The sequence below is a fragment of the Vespa crabro genome, chromosome 15 (assembly GCF_910589235.1).
Source record: "Vespa crabro chromosome 15, iyVesCrab1.2, whole genome shotgun sequence".
NCBI lineage: Eukaryota > Metazoa > Arthropoda > Insecta > Hymenoptera > Vespidae > Vespa > Vespa crabro.
Window position 1 is genome coordinate 2,124,015 of NC_060969.1, and position 22,500 is coordinate 2,146,514.

The window sequence follows — 22,500 nt, forward strand, 5'->3', positions numbered from 1 at the left end:
TCAAAAAAAATTATATTAATAAATTACAATAAATTTGCTTAAATTATTATATAAGTGTTGGGATCGATTAAATTATTATTTTTAATATATTCGAGTTGATTGTATAATCGATAATCAACAACGATTTCTATATATGCTAATATAATTAGATTCGTTTCATTTAAATGTAGAAATAAATATTAACAAATTATAGCAAGTTAAATCTAAATGGATTGAATAATAAATCAATAATTACATAATACATATATTTTTGTTACTTATCCGATATATAATATTGTTATTTATTATATTATAAATTCTAAAAATAATCGAATAAAGTTTAAATAAAAAAAAATCTTATCAATTTCGCCATAATTTAATATGATAATCGATGACCAATGATTATTAAATATTAAAGAATGTTTAGAAAATAAAGCGATGATTTAAAAAAAAAAAAAAAAAATAAGAAAAAGAAATATATATATACACACACATATATATATATATATTTTTTAATAATATTTTGTATAATTATTTTCATAAAAAAAAATATATATATACATATAAATATTGGTTAAAAGACTTTCTTATCGTTTATGTTTATGGAAATTTTTTGATGATCATATTGTTTAAGTTAGAAATAATAATTTCTATATAATAAGCGGCTAAGAACTCGTACCTATATTTACTTTGACTCGAGAAAAGCAATTACCTTTTAAACGAAAGATATCCGATCATCTTCTCTGTCTAAAGCAACAAATTATTCCTTCATCGAATTTAATCTTTGAAAGATACGCTCCAACTTATTTTACTTTTGTTTCTTTCAATATTTTTAAACATCGAGTAGGAGATCTTTCCTATCGATGGATTTGGCAAATTTATGTTTCGATCGTTTGATTAAAATATTTCCCATATTCGTTCGATCTTAAACAATTTTTTCTTTTGTTTTTATTTTCCTTTTATTTTATTTTATTTTATTTTTTTTTTTCAATCGTCAGGTTAATTTAATCATTAAAAAAATTCCTCGAAGAAACATCGAGTTCGTTCTTTTCTCTTTTTTAGCTTTTATTTATTTTTTTTTTAATTCAATTATAAAATTATTTTTCAATTATCATCATCATTATTATTATTATTATTATTATTATTTATTATTTATTATTTATTACAATGTATTTTTTAAATGAAGCAATAAAATCGATGATAATATTCAACTTCTGTTCTTTCATATTGATATAATATTCTTTCCGAAGGTCTGACAATGAAAAAATAAACTCTTTATATATATATATATATATATATATATATATATATATATATATATATATATAATATATATATATAATATATATGCATATGTACAATATTTGTTTTTAATCTAGTCATATGCTTTATTCTTGAGAAAGAACTTGGTTTTTTTCGAAATGTAAAAAAAAAGGAAAGAAAAAGAAGAAGAAGAAGAAGACGAAAAAAAAAAAAAATAAAGAAATTGAAAGAAAACAAAGAAAAGAAAAATTGATGGGAAGTTAATATCATCCTATATAACACTTATAATGTCTGATTATAAATTAATCGAAAAAGAACAATGGGACAATTTCTTTGAATACTTTAGATATTTCTTTTTATCGTTTATTGGAAAAAAAAAAAAAAAGAAAAAAAAAAAATACATCTTTCTCGATTATCCTTCGTTCATTCGAAAACAACAACAACGAAAAAAAGAAAGAAAGAAAAAGAAAAAAAAAAAGGAAGAAAAGGAATTTTCGTAGGAAGAAATAATATTAAGACGGGAAGAAGAAAGGAAAAAGGAAAAGAAATTTCAATTTCACATTTAATCAATGCAAAATGATAATAATTGACGTGGCATAACCAACAAAGATATTACGTGAGTCTTATAACATAATGTTAAGTTTATTTCGAGTTATATAATTGTTATAAAAAAAAGAAAAAAAAAAAAAAAAATAAAAAAAAAAAATAAAAGAAACCAAAACAAATTATGTATACATGTATTATATATACATACGTAATATTAAATAAGATAAAATGTGAAATAACGATGTTACAGTATTAATATCCCTTTTGCAACGTATCTATCACGTTATGTAATAGCATTTTATCTCTTTCGATTATATCTTATTAATCCCTTTTCCCTCTCTCTCTCTCTCTCTCTCTCTCTCGTAATAACTTATTTAAAATACTTTCGATTGATTCACGATTTAAATAGGATCGTAATTACGTAAATGATAAAGATATTATGTTTCGGCGCGTTTTCTTTACGTTATAATTTTCATCTTTGATTGACGCCAGGTCAATTATTAATTAAAAGAAAAATAAATCATGATTATTTAATTTCCTACTATGAATTGATGATTTTTCTTTTTCTTTCTTTCTTATCTCCCCCCCCCTCACCCACCCCACCCCACTCCTCCTATCTCCACCTTTTATATATCGATCTAATAAACGTTCGACGTTACCTTTAGTTGATGAACTTTGACAGTATTCATATTTTGATTTAGGATTTTTATCACGTATGAACTTTTTCAATGGATAGTGACGAAAAAAATTAAATGTGAAAGATGAAGATGAAGAAGAAGAAGAAGAAGAGGAGGAAGAAAAAAAAAGAAAAAGTACGAACAAAGAGAAACAAACGAGAGAGATAAAGAAAAGTAAAAAATAAAAGAAGAATATAAAATTAACTTGAGCTAAGTTGAATGTAAAGAATGAATAATTCATAAATCGCAAAAGAGTATGACACGGTACGTTTCAAAGATTAATTATGCTCGATACACAATCGCTGTCGTAAAATTGCGTCAAGCCGGTACTTCGCACTGTACTTTCTATGTCGAATAAAAAAAAAAAAAAGAAAAAGAGAGAAAGAGAGAGAGAGAGGGAGAGAGAGGGAGAGAGAAAGAATTCGTATAGGAAATTTAAGAAAAATTTATTAGTAGTGTCCACATCGATTCTAAGAAACTATTCGACCTGTGTAATTGTCGTATTAAGTTCTCGAATTATCTCTATTTTCTTTTCCATATTTTATGTATTTTCTATGGTTTTTAAGTAACCGTGCGATGCGTTAATAGATTTAAACCATTTAACATTCGTATATGAAATATTCTTGTTTTGTTTTTTCTTTCTTTCCTGGATAGAGTAATATAAAAAAGAAAATAAAAAAAAAGAAAGTGAAATTTATTAGCAACGAAGAACGTTGTGTGTTAAAACTTGAGGATTATTTTTTTTTTCTTTTTAATTGCATAAAAATGAATTATTGTTTTACCATTAATTCTCTCTCTCTCTCTCTCTCTCTCTGTGTGTGTGTGTGTGTGTGTGTGTGTGTGTCTGTGTGTGTATTTGTCTGTATGTACAGATTAAACGAGCTAATATTTTTTTCCTTAGGAACTGTTCTTATTTGTTAAGATGACGAAAGACTATTAATGAAATTTATCAATATTTATCGATATTCTCTAAGAAAGAAAGGAAAGAAAAAAAGTACAAAAAAAAAAAAGAAAAAAGAAAAAATAAAGGAAAGAAAAAAAAAGAAAAGGAAAACGTTCTACACAATCGTTTATCACATAATTTATATTATTTAAAATGAATTAATCATTTCTCATAGAAATATTATTTTATTAAATAATGTCCGATGATAATTATTAATAAAGTGAGAAAACTTTTGAACGATTAAAAGTTTGATTAAGCAATTCAAGAAAAAAACAAAAAAAAAGAAAAAAAAAGAAAGGAAGAAAAAAAAAAGAGAAGAAAAAAAAAATAATGTGCATTTTTAAACTGTGTATAAAAATTGATAGACTTTTATCATGACGTAAATATAAATTTAAATATTTTAATTTCTCTTGTTTTGTAACATTATGTAGGATAATCAATAAAAAAATCAATGTGTCATACTATATAATATATATATATATATATATATATATATATATATATATATATATATATATATGTATATATATATATATATATATTTGTTAAGTATGGCAAACGTTTTCTCCTTACATATTCTTCTATATCCACTTCAAACTACTTTCTTTCGTATTAATTTACGTAACATCAAACCATACAAATTCTCGCTTTCGCGAAATCTATAGATTCATTTTAAATCTTTCTCTTTTTCTCTGTTTTACATTTCTTTATTTTCATCCTCATCCCCCCCATCCAACCCTCCCTCTTCTTATACACTCACCACCCTTACCCGCCCCAATAATAATACGTAACAATATTGGCTGTCAAATCGATTCTGCGCTTTTTTTTGTCTTCCTTCTCTTTTCTTTTCTTTTTTTTTTTCGTCCCTCTCTTTCTCTCGCAAATTATCACGCATTTATTATACGACGGAAATTCTTTTATTTGAAATATCGAATCGACATTTTTATCGAACGCATTCATTCATATCATTATCAATTATATTAACGTTCATCGCGTATGGATTAAATTGATTAGCAAAAGACAAAGAGAAAAAAGGAAAAAAGAAAAAAAAAAATGGAATATATTTCTTTTTTTTGGCACATGGAAAATAAAATGTCTTTTGTGCAAATTTTTTCAATCATCAACTTAATTTTATCTCGTTTTTTATTTTCTATTGAAATATGTAAGAGTTATGAATAGTAAGTTAACTAGTATCGTGAAAGCGTTCGCATAACTGATATAGTGTTACGTATATTTGTATACATAGTTTTGTATATATATATATATATATATATATATATATATATATATATATATATATATCCTGAAACACAGAATCTTGTTACGTCAGATCATTGATCATTCTTAAACGTATGCAGAGAAAGTGCTTTTAAAATTTATTTTTAGACTGATAGTTTTCATTTTTTTCAGTTGAAAAATATTATTCTTTTTTTTTTTTTTAACAAAAGGTCAATAGATCGATCATATTATATCATATTGAATCTTAATCGAATCTATACATTTTCAAGTTCCACGATAAAAATCTCAAATAAATTTCTGTCATCAATTCTCCAATAAATTTTCTCTCTCTCTCCTTTTCTTTTTCTTTTGATTTTACTTATCTACGATCGACTTCAGAAATCTCATGATGTTATTCTCCTAACATAATATTAATAATAATAATAATAATAATTATATATTATTATTACTAATAAAAAAGAAAAGAAAGAAAAAGACAATTGATAATTAAGATGATTTTCACGATAAAAAAAAAAAAAAAAACGATCGATCGATTGCACAATCATGATATTATGACATAGGTCAGTTCACCTTTGTCAAGAGAATTGTATATTATTACCATTATTCGGTATATCCTTGACTCTTTATATCCTTTTCTCTTTTCTTTTTTTTTTACTTTGGATGTCTAAAGAAGGAAAGGTTTAGAAAGTAGACAAGCAACGGAACGAGATTGATTTTCAAATGTGTTATTATCAGCACATATTTATGGAAGTTTTACATCCATCTCGCGAAGAACAGAAAAAGTGTGTGTGAGGAAGGTGATTAGGAGGAGGATGGTAAGGAAGTAAGAAAAGAAGGGAAGAAAAAAAATGAGAGAGAGAGAGAAAATAAAAGAAAAAAAAGACAAGAAAGTGAGAAGGAAAAAAGGAACCCAACGAAATGTCGATTTTTGATAAATTAAAAAAATGGAGTGTAGAGGAAGAGTAAATAGGGGAAAAGAAAGGGATGAGTGGGAGACAAGGGGTTGAGTGGGGGATGAAAGATAAAGAGGACAAAATTTTGGCTATTATTTATAATACAATACGCGAGTCTCTGTGTTTATCGAATGCGCACTCGACTGTTTTCTTTTTTCTTTTCCATAGTAAAAAAACCATAATTTACAATAATAATAATAATAATAATAATAATAATAATAATAATAATAATAATAATAATAATAATATTAATAATAATAATAATAATAATAATAATAATAATAATAATAATAATAATAATAATAATACAAGGATAATTAGCTGGACTATCATTACATATTATCAATAAAATATCACAATAATTAATATCCGACGGGGCGAGGAGGCAAGGCGCAAAAAAGTTAACGTGGCGTACGCTTTTTTATCATCGTAATTGTTTGTTTAGTTTATCCATTTGTTTCCTATTTTGTTTTGTTTTTTGTTTTGTGTTTTTTTCTTTTCTTCTCTTTTCTTTTTTTTTTTTTTTTTTTTATACATAAGTTTTGTACAATGCTCGCGAGGAAATACACAGATTTTCCATCTTCCTTTCTATTTCTCATTTTTCTTTTTTTTTTTTTTACAACGCATCACGTGCTCTCTCTCTCTCTCTCTCTCTCTCTTTCACTTTTAATATAATTTCCTCGCGACAGGTTTTGCGTGACTTAAATCTCGGTACATCGTAGCAATAAAGAACAAATTAATAATTATAATTATAATTAGTTATAATAATATCATTCTACACGCTCGTCGTATGTTATAAAGAAAAAGAGAGAGGAAAAGAAAATGACAAAAACGAGGAAGAATACCTTTCGTTTCTCGAGAGACATCAATTATACTTCTCTCTCTCTCTCTCTCTCTCTCTCTCTCTCTCTCTCTCTCTCTATCTATCTTTTTGTTTCTCGAGAATACTTGTTATTAAATAAATTAAGTCAATTTGTTTATAATATAACGATCGCGGCATGGCAAAAATTAGTAAATAATGTAAAAAACAAATATCTAGGAACATTTCAATTTGATTATACATCTTGTATTGTATCATATATATATCTATATATATACATACACATATACATACATACATATATATATATATATATATATATATATATATATATATATATATATATATGTATATGTATATATATTTTTATATTATATTGCCGCAATCGAGTCGAATTTTATTTCATGGTTTTTTGTTTTTATATTTATTTTTATTTTTATTTCTCCATTTTCAAACGCAATAATCGCATCAAGAAATTCAAGAAGATATTATTCGGAGGCGTGTTCGAGTATTGAGATATAAATACAAACAGAGAAATATATATATATATATATGCATGCTTTATATATATATATATATATATATATATATATATATATATATATATATAAACTTAGAAAAGATAGACGAGAGACGAAAAGGGGCGTCAAAAAAAAAAATTACAGTAACAGATAAATCGTTATACCAATAGAAAAGCGTGATAAAGCGCGAGTGTAACATCATCATCATTATCATCATTATCATCATCCTCATTATTATCAATATCACCATCACCATCTTAATCATGATCATCATGATCATTATCGTCATCAGCTAACGCTCGTCTTGATTTATTTTTTATTCATTTTTTTTTTCTTATTTATTTATTTACTTATTTCTTTTTTTTTCCTTTTTTTTCTTTTTTTTTTCTTTTTTTTTTTTTTACTTAAATTTTTAGTCTGTCTTTGTACGCACGAATTTCACCGATCGATTTCTTGATCGCTCGTTTTTTTATTTTTCTATTTGTTTGTTTGTTTTTTTTTTATTGTTATTTCTTTTTTCTCTCTCTCTCTCTCTCTCTCTCTCTCTCTCTTCTTTTCTTTCGTAATTTTTTTCTCATCAAAGCCGACAAAAAATCATGTTCCTTTTCTTTTCCGACTACATAATATGTATACTTTCAAATTTACGAAGCGACAAGTGATCAATCACCTTTGATACTTCATAATGATCAACTATAGATCATCGAAGTATTATTTTACGTATCCGACTTAATATTTGCAATTTTTATATTTTATTATATATGTATGTATATATGTACACGTATATACGCCTAATGAATTGCATTCCTCGTTATTTTCATCATCATCATCGTCATCATCATCATCATCATCATCATCTTCATCTTGTTTTTATTTTTGTATTTACTTATATTTTTTTCTCTTTTACCTTTTTATTTAATTCTTATCTATCTCTTCTTCTTCAACTTTCATTCGAAACCACGAAACAGCGCTTGTGCCCTCGTCTATTTTTTTTTTTCATTTTTTTCTTTTTTTTCTTTTTTTTTCTTTTTCTTCTTTTTTTTCTTTTTTTTTTTTTTTTTTTTTTTTGAAAAGGACATCGTATCGCTTATAGATTATTATATATTGTGTGTATGTATGTGTGTGTGTGTGTGTGTGTACCTATGTTTGCGAGTACGGAGAGAACGTATGTTGTATATAACACCAGCCATTTAGCTATGTAACAATTACTATATATTATATGTACAAGTTTGCTAAAACGAATCAGAGCTGCCGGTTATCAAATTAAACCGGACGAAAAGGGATTTCTCTCTAAACGGACAATCTTTTCTTTTCTTTTTTTTTTTCTTTTTTCTCTTTTCTTTCTTTTCTTTCTAAGCAAGAAAATGTCGGATGAACAACGAGAGGTATCATTGGTTCTTTCATTCTTTCGTTCTTTTCTTTTTTTTTCCTTTTTTTTTTTTATATATTTTTTACCTCGCCCTTTCTTCAATGTTCACCGATTTTTTTCAAGGTCATTTTTTTCTTCTCTCTCTCTCTCTCTTATCTTTTCCTTTCTTTTTTTTTTTCTTTTAGTTTTTTGTTTTTTGTTTCTTATTTTCATTTCTGCTTCCAAAAAGACATTTAAAAATTATTATTACAATATTTTCACATATTTTTCCCATAATGATTTGTTTTGATAAGTTATCAAAGAATAAAAATAAAATCGTACATGAGACAATAATGATGATAAGAAAAGGTCGAGTGATATACTGTAAGGCGGAATAGAAGTTAACAAAAATAAAAATGATTAGAACGATAAGTAAAGCTCGAAAGAAAAGAAAAACAAATTAATTAAAATAAATTTGGATAAAATAAAATTAAATAAAATTAAATTAAATTAAATTAAATTAATTAAAATTAATTAAAATTAAAATTAAAATTAAATTAAATTAAATTAAATTAAATTAAATTAAATTAAATAATACTCTTCGTGCGTGAGGATATCATACACACACACACACACACATAAACAAACACAAACACATACATACACACACGCACGCACACATTGCGCGTTGAAGAAAATATAAAACAAATAATCTTATTGTGTTACGTTCTTATATAAGAAAAAAGAAATAAAAAAATATATTTTTTTGATCGCAAACTTATTCTTTTTTGTTTCGTTTCTCTATTTTGTACAATGACCACTTGTTAATCATCAAAATTTTAGTCCGCATTACAGTATTCAACAACAACAATAACAATAATAATAGTTAATATTAATAATAATAATAATAATAATAATAATAATAATAATAAACAGTTGTCGAAAGTTTTGTTGGACATTGTTTAGTATTATCAATCAAACCATTGTTGTACATACATATACATATACACATATACCACCTCCCCCATGTTTTTGAGTTTTCCATAATTTTCCTTAAAACTAATATGCTGATTTATTATCACGACATTATAGTCTCTCGTCTAAAAACTGTATTGACTAAAGCTCCATTCGCGCATGAAGCACGGTCGATTATAATAATAATAATAATAATAATAATAATAATAATAATAATAATAATAATAATAATAATAATAATAATAATAATAATAATAATAGTAATAATAATAATAATAATAATAATAATAATAATAATAGTAATAATAATAGTAATAATAATAATTATAATAATAATATATCAATTGTGCTTCAGTTTCACGGAAGAAAATATGTGTATACTTTGAATTATTGTTTTTCATTCATTCATTTTTCTTTTTTTTTTCTTTTTTCCTATAATATACGTCTCTCTCTCTCTCTCTCTCTCTCTCTCTCTCTCTCTCTCTCTCCCTCTCTCTCTTTTTTTTTCTCTTCTTCGATTTATCTCTTTTCGTAATGCTCATAAGCTCCTTCCATCTTGCAAGAAAGTGTCATCGTCTTAATAATAACAATAATTATAATAGAAATATTAATAAAAATAAAAATAAAAATAATAATAATAATAATAATAATAATAATAATAATAATAATAATAATAAACCTTACATCTTCATGTTTCTTTTTTCTTTTCTTTTTTTTTTCTTTCTTTACAGCATTATAAATAATTGTAAACGAAATAATTATTACGTACAAAATCATGTGTACGAAAAGATATGTGTGTATGTATACATGTACACATATATATATATATATATATATATATATATATATATATATATATATACACATACATATACATAAACATATGTACATACACATATTATAAGAAATACTGTAGTTAAAACGCAAGAACTCGTTTTTGTTCTTTGTTTCTTTTTTTTCGTTCGTAGATGACAGTAGACAACAAAAATTAAAGATAAATATCTTTCTTATCCTTCCTCCCCTACACTTCTCACTCTCTCTCACTCTCTCTCTCTCTCTCTCACTCTCTCTCTCTCTCTCTCTCTCTCTCTCTCTCTCTCTCTCTCTCTCTCTCTCTCTCTCTCTCTCTCTCTCTCTCTCTCTCTCTCTCTCTCTCTCTCTCTCCTCTCTCGCTAGATGGAAGTTGTCGTTTTTTATAGTCTGATCATTTTTTATCAGACACACCATTACGACGACGATCCTCTCCTTCTTCTTCTTCTTTTTCTTCATCTTTTTTCTTTTTTTTTTCTTTTCTTCTTCTTATATTCGACCCAACAAACAAGTCGTTCTCCATCATGACTACCGTGGCTCGTAAGCCTCGTAGATGAGTTCAGGCACCAAGGCCAATGAGAACGTTGTGCTGGCCTGCCTAGCGTATTGCCGCCTTGATGTGATGGCTTGGTGTTACCTATTGTTTTCTTCCATCACCACCTGCTTGAACACACCGGCAGGCATCTGACTCTTCACCTCGTGACTACCCAACGCTGTTGTTCCATCCTTTGCGATGAACAACTGTAAACCGGTTGCTTAAAAAAAAAAAAAAAAAAGAAAAAAAAAGATTAAAATTAAAAGAACCTTGATAAAATTGATAAAATGATATATCTTACGAGATTTCGTCCATTTATATTTAATAATTACATTTATAAACAGCATACGTATTTCAACGCTATCATTAATGCACAATCATAATTTTGATTATTTTATGAATGACCATGGCAAAAATAAATTGAAACAATAATAATATGATATAATATCGTATCTTATATTTTAACGATAAATATATAATAGAATTAATTATTGAAAATAATTTATCATGATGTATGATATATTTATATAAAAAAAAAAAATTAACGACGATATTATTAGTGAGGAACGTTTTATCAAAAATTATTCTCTATAGGCTTTTATTAATTTTACAATTAAAATGGAATATATTTCGAGGCTAATACGTAACGATGAAAATTAATTGATTTGTTTCAATGTATTCGTCTAGAGAGAGAGAAAAAAAAACACATTTTATCTTATAATAAATATATTTAATTATAAATGTTCTTACTCTCAGAACTTTCGAGATCCGTTTGTTCCAAATTCGTTGCCTTAATCAATTCATCGATCAATGAATCTGGATTAGGTCTGGTGACTTCGATCCTGCATAAGCTAGGATTTCCTGTACCATCTTCTGCCTTTTTTCGTCGTTCCAATGCTGCCTTTGCACGATCCAAGGATCCAGTTTCACTTAGACCAGAACCTCCTGAAGGATTTCTGTGTAATAGAATCGAACGAATACTTGTTAATAATAATAAAATTCTTTCGTAGTTTATTTTTCAAATATGTCTGTGTAGATACTCGTACACATACATACATACATACATACATACATACATACATACATACACACACTGACGAGACTCCGTTCGTTTCGAGTCGTCGATGATTAAAAATGAATGATCTATCGATCTTCGCGTATACGTATATCACGTACGACGAATAGAAATTATTTTGGCCATTCATTTTTATTTTAATTTGATTTTTATAAATCTTTTCTTTTATCCTCTTTCTCTTTTTTTTCAATAGCTAATGAGAATCAAATAATTATATTCGTACGTGAAATATATCGACGCGAATGATCGCAGGAATATAAAATAGAAAAGACATAAATAAAATATCTATAAAAAAAAAAAAATAATAATAATAATAATAATAAAGAGATAAATAAAATAAAAAATAAAAAATAAATAAATAAACAACAGTGATCGTGCAGCCGTAATATTCGAGACGATTGAATGTATATATACATTATACATAATAATAATAATAATAATAATAATAATAATAATAATAATAATAATAATAATAATAATAATAATAATAATAATAATAATAATATGTGTTTAAATATAATTCTTTAAGAAAACTATGCGAGGGAAACGACGTGTGCATGGTAGTCGAATCAAGGATATATAAATACGTATTGATTATTTTCATGCCAGTAAACATTGACAATAACGAGCGCATTTGTTAAATATTTGCAAAGCTGTGATATCGAGTGGTGATAAAAGCATAAAAAAGAAAAAAAAAAAGAAAAAGAGAGAAAGTGCGAAAACTGTGAAGACCCCAAGGCATATCCCTCTAAAAGCTAATCGACCCAAAAATTGTCCTGATCAATATGATAACACATAATTTCTGTACTCGTTCAAAATTAGTGCTCTTCTCACTCAAAAAAAAAAAAGGAAAAAAAATTTCATAAGGAAAAAAAACATAAACTACATCAACCGAAAAAAAAATTTGGGACTCTTAAACGCAACTTCGAAACATATTGAACAGGACTGTTTAAAAAGAAAAAAAAAAAAAAACAAAAGAAAAAGAAAAATATTGATCCGTTATATTTAAAATTTAATGAAAGCCAATGCAAAAAAAAGCAAGAACGATTAGGTATGTGATATTATTAACAAGAAATAATATTATAAATATAATTATTATGTGACGACATTAGGAAGGAAAATAAGGCAGATAAGACGAAAGCATGGACTGACGGTGGGGTTATGCTGTTTCGGTGCTGCGAGCTTGGTGGAGCGACTTCCGGTACCCCTAAGGAGGACTCCTCGGAGTCCGCTGGGCTGGTGGCGACCGTAGCCAGCTTGCCCCCCGCCCCGTCCAGCAACTTCCGGTGACCTCCGCCGATACCCCTGCAAGGATTGACAAAGCCATCCAGAACTGTAAGCAAAGCTTGCGCGGTTCTTTCACTTTTCTTTTCTTTTCTTTTCTTTTCTTTACTTTTTTACGTTATTATTCTAATTTTTCTTTTCTTTTTCTTCTTCTTCTTCTAGCAATACTTTTCAAGCATACTTGTCACCTAACCCAATAATCTTGTTGTCGTTGTAGAGTTGTTGTTGTTGTTGTTGTTGTAATGATTGTGATTGTTGTTATTGTTGTATTCTTTGCTAGCACGATAATGATAATGATTAAACATTGACTTATGATGTATGCGCAAACGAGCTACACTTGTATTTCAAAGCAAGTGAAATATATGATTATCGAGCTCGATCTTACATCGTTGGATCATGTGGAAACGATAGACCACGAGCAGGATGTTCTTCCTATAATTAGATGATTTTCGTAATGTCTGCTTGATAAGATAAGATTAATAATAATATATATATATACATATATATATACATATACTTATATACATATATATATATATATATATATATATATATATCCAAATGAATTGGTATATGAGTGATCACTTTGTTTAGGAATTTTTTTATTGGTCTTATCGACGACTCTCTCTCTCTCTCTCTCTCTCTCTCTCTCTCTCTCTCTCTCTCTCTCTCTCTCTCTCTCTCTCTCTCTCTCTCTCTTTCTCTCTCTACGTCTATGAAAAAGCTTCCCAGCTGTGGATCACTACAGTTTGATTAAGTGTTAGTCAACGTACTACCACACGTTTATCATCCTTATCAAAAATAAACCAATAACCCGAAGGATGATGTGCGTATATGTATCGGAACGGGATTAGATAAACGGGAGAAATAGGGGGAGGAGTATTAAAAAGAAAAAAAAAAAAAAAAAGAAAAAGAAAAAGAAAAAATGAAAAAAAAAAAAAACTTAAAGCAAGAGCGAGGACAAAGGAAAAGCAGCCGATCGAATCCCTTAATCAATCGATTTATCTCCAATATCGTAACATGCAATTTTTACAAATCCTTCTAATATATTATATTATCCCATTTTAAATATTTCGAACAATTCTTTTACATCCTGATCCAACGAACGTGAATTATATTTAAAATCTCTGACCTCAATCGTATGAACGTCGAAATGGAAGAGAGAACAAAAAAAAAAAAAAAAAAAAAGAAACAGAAAAAAAAATAAACCAACCTCAGAGGAACGTGAAATGTTCGATCTGTTCATAGAATCGTCTCGAAAGGGTTGCTCGATGATGATGATGATGATAATAATGATAATGATAAATGATAAATGATGAAGATAAAAAGAAAGAGAGAGAAGAGATAGAATGAAAGAATGATAGATAGAATAGAAATAGTTTGAAAAAAAAAACAAAAAAAAACAAAAAAAATAAAAAAATAAAAAAATAAATAAAAAATAAAAAAAGAAAGAACAGATAAATATATAAAGAAAAAATAAAGAAAATAAAAGGAAAGAAATTGATCGAAATGATGAACGAGAAAAACCTACCTGAGGGTTTGAGCCGTCGTCGCGGAACGTAGGGATGCTCTAGGATTATCAGGCCTATGGAGAGGATCGGGAGAGGATACGGCCCTGGCCTGATCTACCAATCGTAATACTGGACTAGTTTGTCCCTTTTCAATGCAATCACAGGTTTTCGATATACCACGCCAACCGGGCTGACCAATTCTCGGTTTTGAATTTGGTACAATCACCTGACTTATAATTTGTTGTTCGTTCCTTTTGTATTGTCCTAAGTTAGATAAACTATTACGTTCGTTACGTGCCTCGAAACTATTTCTTTCGTAATTTTTTCTCAAGTGTCGCGGCACGTCATTAGGTCCTGGTACCCTAAATACACCGGTAGTAGTAGTCGATCCAGTAGTTCGATTCTCTTCGTAATGATTGTTCGATAAAATGCAACTACTTGTACGATTTCTAATAACTCCGTTTCTTTCTGAGGATGATTCCGTTAAATCCAAATTAGGAAAATAAACATTAGGATTGACAGCAGCCTCGACATTATCAGTTTCTCTTGTCTTAGTTGTAATAGTTATTGTCTTTGTTGTCTCGGGCATCATCGTCATCGACTTTGTAGTAGTTGTCGTATTCCTACGATTTCCCGTACCGTTTCTCATGATCCGAGAGGAAATAGGACTAGAAGTGGACCAAAATCTGGCTCTTGGATCAACGAGCATCATTGACGACGTTGGTGACGGTGACCTTGGTTCGAAGGACGTTTCAGGCCGTGCATTTGGAAAATTATAAGGATTTTGGGATTGATTCGGGATACGTGGTGCCCATACCGGCCAGGAGGGTGACCTATAAAGATCACAACACAAAATATTTTTTTCTCCTTTTTTCTCCTTTTCTTTTTTTGTTTTTTTTCTTTTGTTTTTTTTCTTTTGTTTCTTTTTTCGTTCGTTCTTTTCTTTCTTCTTCAAGCATGCATAAATCATATAACTCATATTCAAGATATCGTTAAATTAAACGTCGACGAGATGGAAGAAAAAGATCATATGAAAAGTGAAGTTAAAGAGAAAATTAAAAGTGAGAGATAATAATTAATTAAAAAAAAAAAAAAAAGAAAAAACAAAAAAAAAACAAATAAAAAACTTTTATACATATATACAGTCTACAGGGTCTTATTAACACGTAGAAGAAGAAGAAGAAGAAGAAGAAGGAGAAGGAGAATAAGAAGAATAAAAGTGATTAGAAAAAATAATATATATATATATATATAATATATATAATATATAATATATATAATATATAATATATAATATATATGCATATATGTGAAAATAAAAGTGCTTAGAAGGCACGATCTTCCTTGGTTCCTCGATTCCGATTAGAGATTCGTATTTGTTTTGAATTAATCTTGTAATTAAGCGTACGAATATATGAACGTGATATATATCCTCTTGCATGCCTTTAAATAATTATATTATAATTAATTTTGGTAAATCGTATCGTAGCAATGATAGCTCAATAATATCATCGATAAAGCCTTTTAAGGGATTAATTATAATAGTAGATGAGTTATTTTAAATCTAATCGCAGCCCACTTGAGATTAGTTTGTTAATGAGAAATGTTTAGCATTAAATTTTTTATATGCTCGCGTTGAAAAAAAAGAAAAAAAAAAGAAAAAAAAAAGAAAGAAAGAAAGAAAGAAAGAAAGAAAGAAAGAAAGAAATGTTTGTGTTCGTGTATGAATGTGTTTCTGTGTGTATACAAAAAAGAAAAGAAAATAGAAAAATAAAAAAGAAGAAAGAAAAAATTAAGAGGGAAGAAGAAAAAAAAAGAAAAACGAAATATATATATATATATGTGTATATATATATATATATATGATACCGTGTTATCTAGCAGGCAATGCGTTAGGTCGTGTGGCACATTGAATATTTTTTTTTTGATTTGTGTTTTTTTTTTCTTTTCTTTTTCTTCTCTAAATCTCTTGCGAAGAACATCCAAACTCCCCCTTTTCCGTTATCCATCCGCCATGCGCTTAATGCTTATGTGTTAAATCTTATTAAAAATAATAAGGCGAATTTTTACGTATAGATGTTATTCAAGTAATGTATGTTATTATCGAATAATTCGATCGAAGCAAAAAATGTTAATAATAATAGTCGATCGATAATTCCTATTAAATTTGATAATCAATGAGAATGTTACTTTGTAATTTCTAGTTCTATCTTTTTCTCTCTCTCTCTATTTTTTTTTCTTTTTTTTTTTTTTCATAAGAAGAAAAATTTTACCCTTTCCCTTTTTTTTTCTTTTTTTTCTCTTTCTTTCTTTCTTTCTTTTTGTTTCTTCTTTTTCTATTTCCTTATATATATACTTTTTCGTCCATATTCCTCATTTTCTTTTTCTTTCTTATTTATTTTATTCATTTATTTATTTATTCATTTATTTATTTATTTATTTATTTATTTATTTATTTATTTATCTTTTTTTGTTTTACCTAATATGGCCACTGTCACCACTACTGCTCTGTCTACTATGCTGACTGTGCGAGTTAAGAGATCCATATCCCGATCCTTTGCTAAGTTGACTGGTATTGCTGCTATTCCTCGAATGGCCTGATTCTGTGTGCCCTTCTGTCAATGCCTCAACCACCGGAAGAGCCGAAGGTACGATCTCACTTAGGGTCATGGGATCGTACGTTTCCGTCCCACTGAGTAGTTCTAAAAAGGGATCAACGAGAGAGAAAAAAAAATAGACGCTATCAGAAATATCACTTTTAACAGGATTATCTCAACGATAATGATAATAATAATAATAATAATAATAATAATAATAATAATAATAATAATTATAATAATAATAATAATCATTTTCTCTCTTTCTCTCTCTCTCTCTCTTTCTCTCTGGACTTTGAATCTCTTCTCTTGTTTGTTCTTTTACTTTTCTTTTTTTCTAACATCTCTTTCGTCGATCAGAAATGTAAAAAAAAAAAAAAAAAAAAAAAGAAAAAGAAAAAGAAAAAAGACAAAAATTACGTTATATTTACCGGATGAGAAAAGTGCTGGCCTTTTCTTCGGAAGACTACCGAAACCACTGCTTGCGCTAGCAATACTACCGGCCAATGAGCCACTAGACACATAATCTTCTCGGTTGCTACATCTTTCAACGGCCACCTCGTCGGCTGTAACTCCTGGTACTCCAGGGACACCAGGAACTGCTAGTTGAGTCTGTTTTAACGACGGAGAAGGTCTGCAACAGTAATAACGATAAAACCATTATCCATTAAAAAAATGATCGAGATCACGGATGTTAAGGGGGGAAAAAGAAAAGAAAAGAAAAGAAAAAAAAGAGATTAAAAAAAAAAAAAAGAAGAAGAAGAAGAAGAAGAAGAAGATAAAAAGAAATTACAAAGTATGTTGGCATTATAAACGAGTATGACACTCACACTTTAAAGAGTATATCTCCGGAACGTATGTTCATCTTAATAGCTACTTTGAGCATAGAATTATCCTGGCGATGTCTCGCGTCATAGCCTTCAAGGAGACACCTCCTTCGACAGAGACCAGCTCCTGCGAATTCGGCGAGGTTCAGATCGGTAAAACCTAGCCTCTGGAAGGACCTGCCTCCCTTCAATTCCTACGGGATCAAAATATACACGCTTTATATATATATATAAAATCAAAAACACCCCCATCATCTAATCAACAGATCTTGAACTTTCAATGATCCCTTCCTTCAATAACTTACCTTCCTCACTGATATCCTTAAGATGCATGGATCTAGAACACCGGTTGACGCATTCGCACTCATTTTACAACAGAACTCGAACTTGGCATTCCATCTGACCGTATGCTCCTGAACTTCTTCTCTAGAAATAAGATCATAAGATATTATTATGTCATTGACAAGACATTATATTGAACGAACAAAAATAAAGTTTTATCGTAATTTAACCCTTTCGCAGTTATATCGATTTATGCTTCGTCGTTAGAAAAAGAAAAAAAAAAGAAATTAACGACAGAATTAAAAAAAAAAAAAAAAAAAAAAAAAAATAGAATTAAAATAATAGAATTAAAAAAAGAGAAGAAAAGAAAAGAAAAAAGAAAAAAGAAAATATCTTAAAACGACTCCTCCAAATATTTCTCCGAACATATTCCTTCTTTTCTTTCCCCCTTTTTCAATGTTCCCTTTAAATTAAACCAACGACCAACGTCGGAACTTAAAGCTTCTTTATGGTGATAAGATAAAGGGGTTTCTCGACATCGATGACATTTACAATAGGGAGGATTCCTTACCGCCTACGCATTAGGGATCTAATAACCGATGTAAAAAATGTGACTATAGTTTTTATCTTAAACAAAGGCCAAACGTCTAGAAATAAATTTTCACGAGTACCACTACCTCGTGCCACAATTTTGATTTCTCCTTTTTCATCAAGCTTATATTTTTCTTTTTTTTTTAAATCTTATTATTTCAAGATTTTCTATTAGAGATATAACGCATCGCATTGCATCGCATCGCATCGCATCGCATTGCATTGCATCGCATCGCATCGCATCGCATCGCATCGCATCGCATATAAACAATAAAAATGATTACGGACGTAACACAAAAGTATCTAAATAATTAAATCCGATTGAAATGTGTTTGAACATAGATAAGAATAATATACATTTAGATCTCAAGAGGGAGCCTTTAGATTTCTTCGGTGAAAAGATATTTTCAGAATTTGTTATAGGGAGAGATCAGGGAGCTTCGGCAGATGAGAAAGACTAAAACTGGATCAAACATAAAAGATTCGTGAGGATAGAGGGGCCGGGGGGAGGAAGGGGGGAGGGGAACGTGACGAGACATCCAGCTGTTAGATTACGAAACAAGAAATATTCAACTCTTAGTTGGAATGCTCTTACATTATAATCCGTACTTTTAGATCCATACGATATAGATCAATTTATCCTTAAGTACGATCAATTCGAATCGCTTTTACAATTCAAGGAATATTTTTTTTTTTTTTTTTAACATAATAACGTCTGTATATAATGAACGATCTATAATTATTGCAAAATGAAAAACGATGGGTTTTTTTCTTTTCATGATAAGATTTTTACTGTAATTTTTAATTAATTATACAACAAATAAAAAAAGAAAGAAAAAAAAAAAGAGAAAGAAAGAAAGAAAAACAAGGAAAGAAAAAAAAAATATGGAAAACAATCTTTCGATTCGATGTACCATGAACGTCAACCATAAGGGAAGGGTGAGTGGGTGGGGGAGAAAGGACATGTGTCAACAACCCCTTCGTGAAAGGAATACCACCTATTTTTGTGTTTGATTGGGATCGTGGGTGTTTCGTAGCAACCATATTTCAAAACACGCATCCTGAGCGCAATACGTACGTACATACAAATATACACACATATATATATATATATATACACAAACACAAATATAGATGATATATACTGGCATCTATCTATGTATGTATCTACGTTTGAAGAAATGCTATCGATTTATCAATAGGCGAGACACGTGCGTCGAGGGAGTCGCTTTGCAACGGTGCTCTCGTCGTCGGAAAATCGTTCGCGTGTCCAACAGGCAGGCAGGCAAACAGACAGGCAAGCAGGCAGGCAGGCAGGCCATCGTAACGGAAACTACCCTCCGGAGTATTAGAAAAACCGGAAGTTATGAAAAAATGTATATAAATTTTTGTTTATTTTTATTTTTATTTTCTTTCTTTTTCTTTTTTTTTTTTTTCTATTCCATTATCTGTTAAAGATACTGCTTCTTTTGTTTCTTTTTTCTTTTTTCTTTTTTTTTTTTTTTTGTATCATTTCCAACAACTCGATAAGGAATATTTTTTCGATCTATGAGAGAATATCTAAAAATATTTTTCAGCGAGCGCTTTCTTTTTTTATTCCTTCTTCCTCTTCCTTTTTTTTTTCTTTTTTGTAATTAATCAATATCTTATATTTATATATTCTACATATATAATAAAATATAATAAGACGAAGTAACATATGGTAATATAGCAATATAGTGTGTCTGCCTCTCTCTCTCTCTCTCTCCCTCTCTCTCTGTATATATATATATATATATATATATATATATATATATATATATAAATATTCATTTACATATAAATAAAAAATTCATTGAAGAAATCTTATCTAATATATTACAACAAAAATAATATTACATATGTAGAAATGATTAGATAAAAATACAAATATTTTTGTCGAGCGAATGAAAAACTTCGTCTGAATGAAGAAAAGAAAAGAAAAGAAAAGAAAAGAAAAGAAAAGAAAAAGAAAAGGAAAGGAAAAAAAAAGGAAATCAATTAAATACAATAATGAAAGAAGAAAATAATGTATAAATATAACTATATGCTTTGTAAAAAGGTAGGAATGTAATGTTGATAGTTGAAAGGACAGCTGCGTCGTGTCCTCGGTACGATTAGGCGCTATTCATAAAGCTCCATTACGCTCATTATAGCGGGGAACCGCTTTGAAGTGACCTTTAAACGATCAGATTCTAAAAGTATGGCTGGTCTAAGCGTAGATAAAGCAAGAGAAAAAGAGAAAGAGAGAAAGAGAGAGAGAGACACGCGAGAAACTAAATAAGAAAAAATTACACAAGTATACCAAGAATATACATATATAAATATATGTATATATAATAAAAAAATGTATGAAAATTTTAGGAGTAAAGATAATAGATATAAATAATTATGATAACGAGATGATAATCATCCTTGAAAAAAAACACGAAAACTACCAAAAAGAAAAAAAGTGGATAAGAATAATTAGCATACTCGAAGCTTCTCTCTCTTTACTCGTATTTTTTCGTGATTATTATCAAAATGCTTGTGTCCTATCTTTTACCTATTATCAATATTATCACGAGTAGTTTGCTTATGTTCTAAATTAACGAGCCACTTCGGTTATAGCTCGAAAATAAATAGCTTACACGTGATTTCCGGTTGTTACGATATCGTGCTATAAAGTGTTCCTGTTTGTTTTTTTTTTTCTTCCTTTCTTGAAATATAATAACAATAATAATAACAATCATAACATATGAAAAAGATAAGTAGATATAAGCGGAATGATAAAAATTATTCTCTCTCTCTCTCTCTCTCTCTCCCTTTTTTTTTTCTTTCGAAAACAAATATCTTCTTGATAGTCATATTACCAGGAATCATACTAAAATATAATTTTATTATTATAATTATTATAGACAGATACAGATAAACATAAACACATACGCGTGCGCGCATACATATATATGCATACACATATACACACGTATATACTAAAAATAGTTATAACAGGAAGAACAAATTGGTGATCCTCTTTTTGTTCAAGTACTTTCACTAACGCGCGGGCCCCGTTATATATTATATTATAGTTAGACGTATAGTTAGAGCAGAACTACGGAGTTATAAGTTTTATTCGGACAAGACAAGGATGTCTCAAGGCTGTTAGAATCCGTGTGTGAATGCCGTTGAAAGTTTCGCAATAGAAAATAGACGCAACGGACAGGAGTCTCATAGTCTAAAACCATAAAATTTCACTGGTCTTTCTTCATCCATTTATATTTCTAATCGATCGATGAAATTTTCTTTTTCACTTTTCACTTCTTTTCTTCTTCTCCTTCTTTTTTTTTTTTTTTGTTCAAGACTGAATCTACATTTTTTGTTTGTTTTTTTTTTCATTTTAATTCTTTTCTTTTTTTTTTTTTTGTTTAATTTTTCTTTTTCTTTTCTTTATTTTTCTTTCCTTCTAATTTCGTAATACGGCTGACTTTCGTCACCGTAGTTTCGTTTTAAAATGTTTTCGTAGGATCGAGTGATAAAAAAAAAAAAAAAAAAAAAAAAAAAGAAATTTTTTAATATCAGATTAGAATACAATGTAATTGCAAAAGGAGTATATCAAACGTTGAACTGTATCGTAATTCATGAAGGAACACAAACCACCATGAAATTTGATCAATGGCTTCTTCTAGGGTTTAGTGTGTTGTTTCTTTCTCTTTTTTTTTTCCTTTTTTTT

At 28.3% G+C, this 22,500-nt stretch overlaps 1 protein-coding gene across 4 annotated transcripts in view; it reads right to left on the reverse strand.

The window, feature by feature from the left end:
• Positions 1 to 6,853: 6,853 nt before the first annotated feature.
• The window catches only part of LOC124429339, a 45,392-nt gene continuing 29,745 nt past the window's right edge, over positions 6,854 to 22,500 (reverse strand). For 2 of the 4 annotated variants that reach the window (XM_046974485.1, XM_046974483.1), the window contains exons 2-8: positions 18,206 to 18,326; positions 17,904 to 18,094; positions 17,505 to 17,707; positions 16,956 to 17,190; positions 14,497 to 15,309; positions 11,357 to 11,562; positions 9,233 to 10,826 (exon numbers count right to left, since the gene is read on the reverse strand). In XM_046974485.1, coding sequence (XP_046830441.1) covers positions 10,705 to 10,826; positions 11,357 to 11,562; positions 14,497 to 15,309; positions 16,956 to 17,190; positions 17,505 to 17,707; positions 17,904 to 18,094; positions 18,206 to 18,268 — 1,833 coding nt within the window. In that variant the 5' untranslated portion in view covers positions 18,269 to 18,326 and the 3' untranslated portion in view covers positions 9,233 to 10,704. Of the gene's footprint in view, positions 7,491 to 9,232; positions 10,827 to 11,356; positions 11,563 to 14,496; positions 15,310 to 16,955; positions 17,191 to 17,504; positions 17,708 to 17,903; positions 18,095 to 18,205; positions 18,327 to 22,500 lie in introns of those variants that run through there. The other 2 variants (XR_006943426.1, XM_046974484.1) reach the window with 2 other exon arrangements.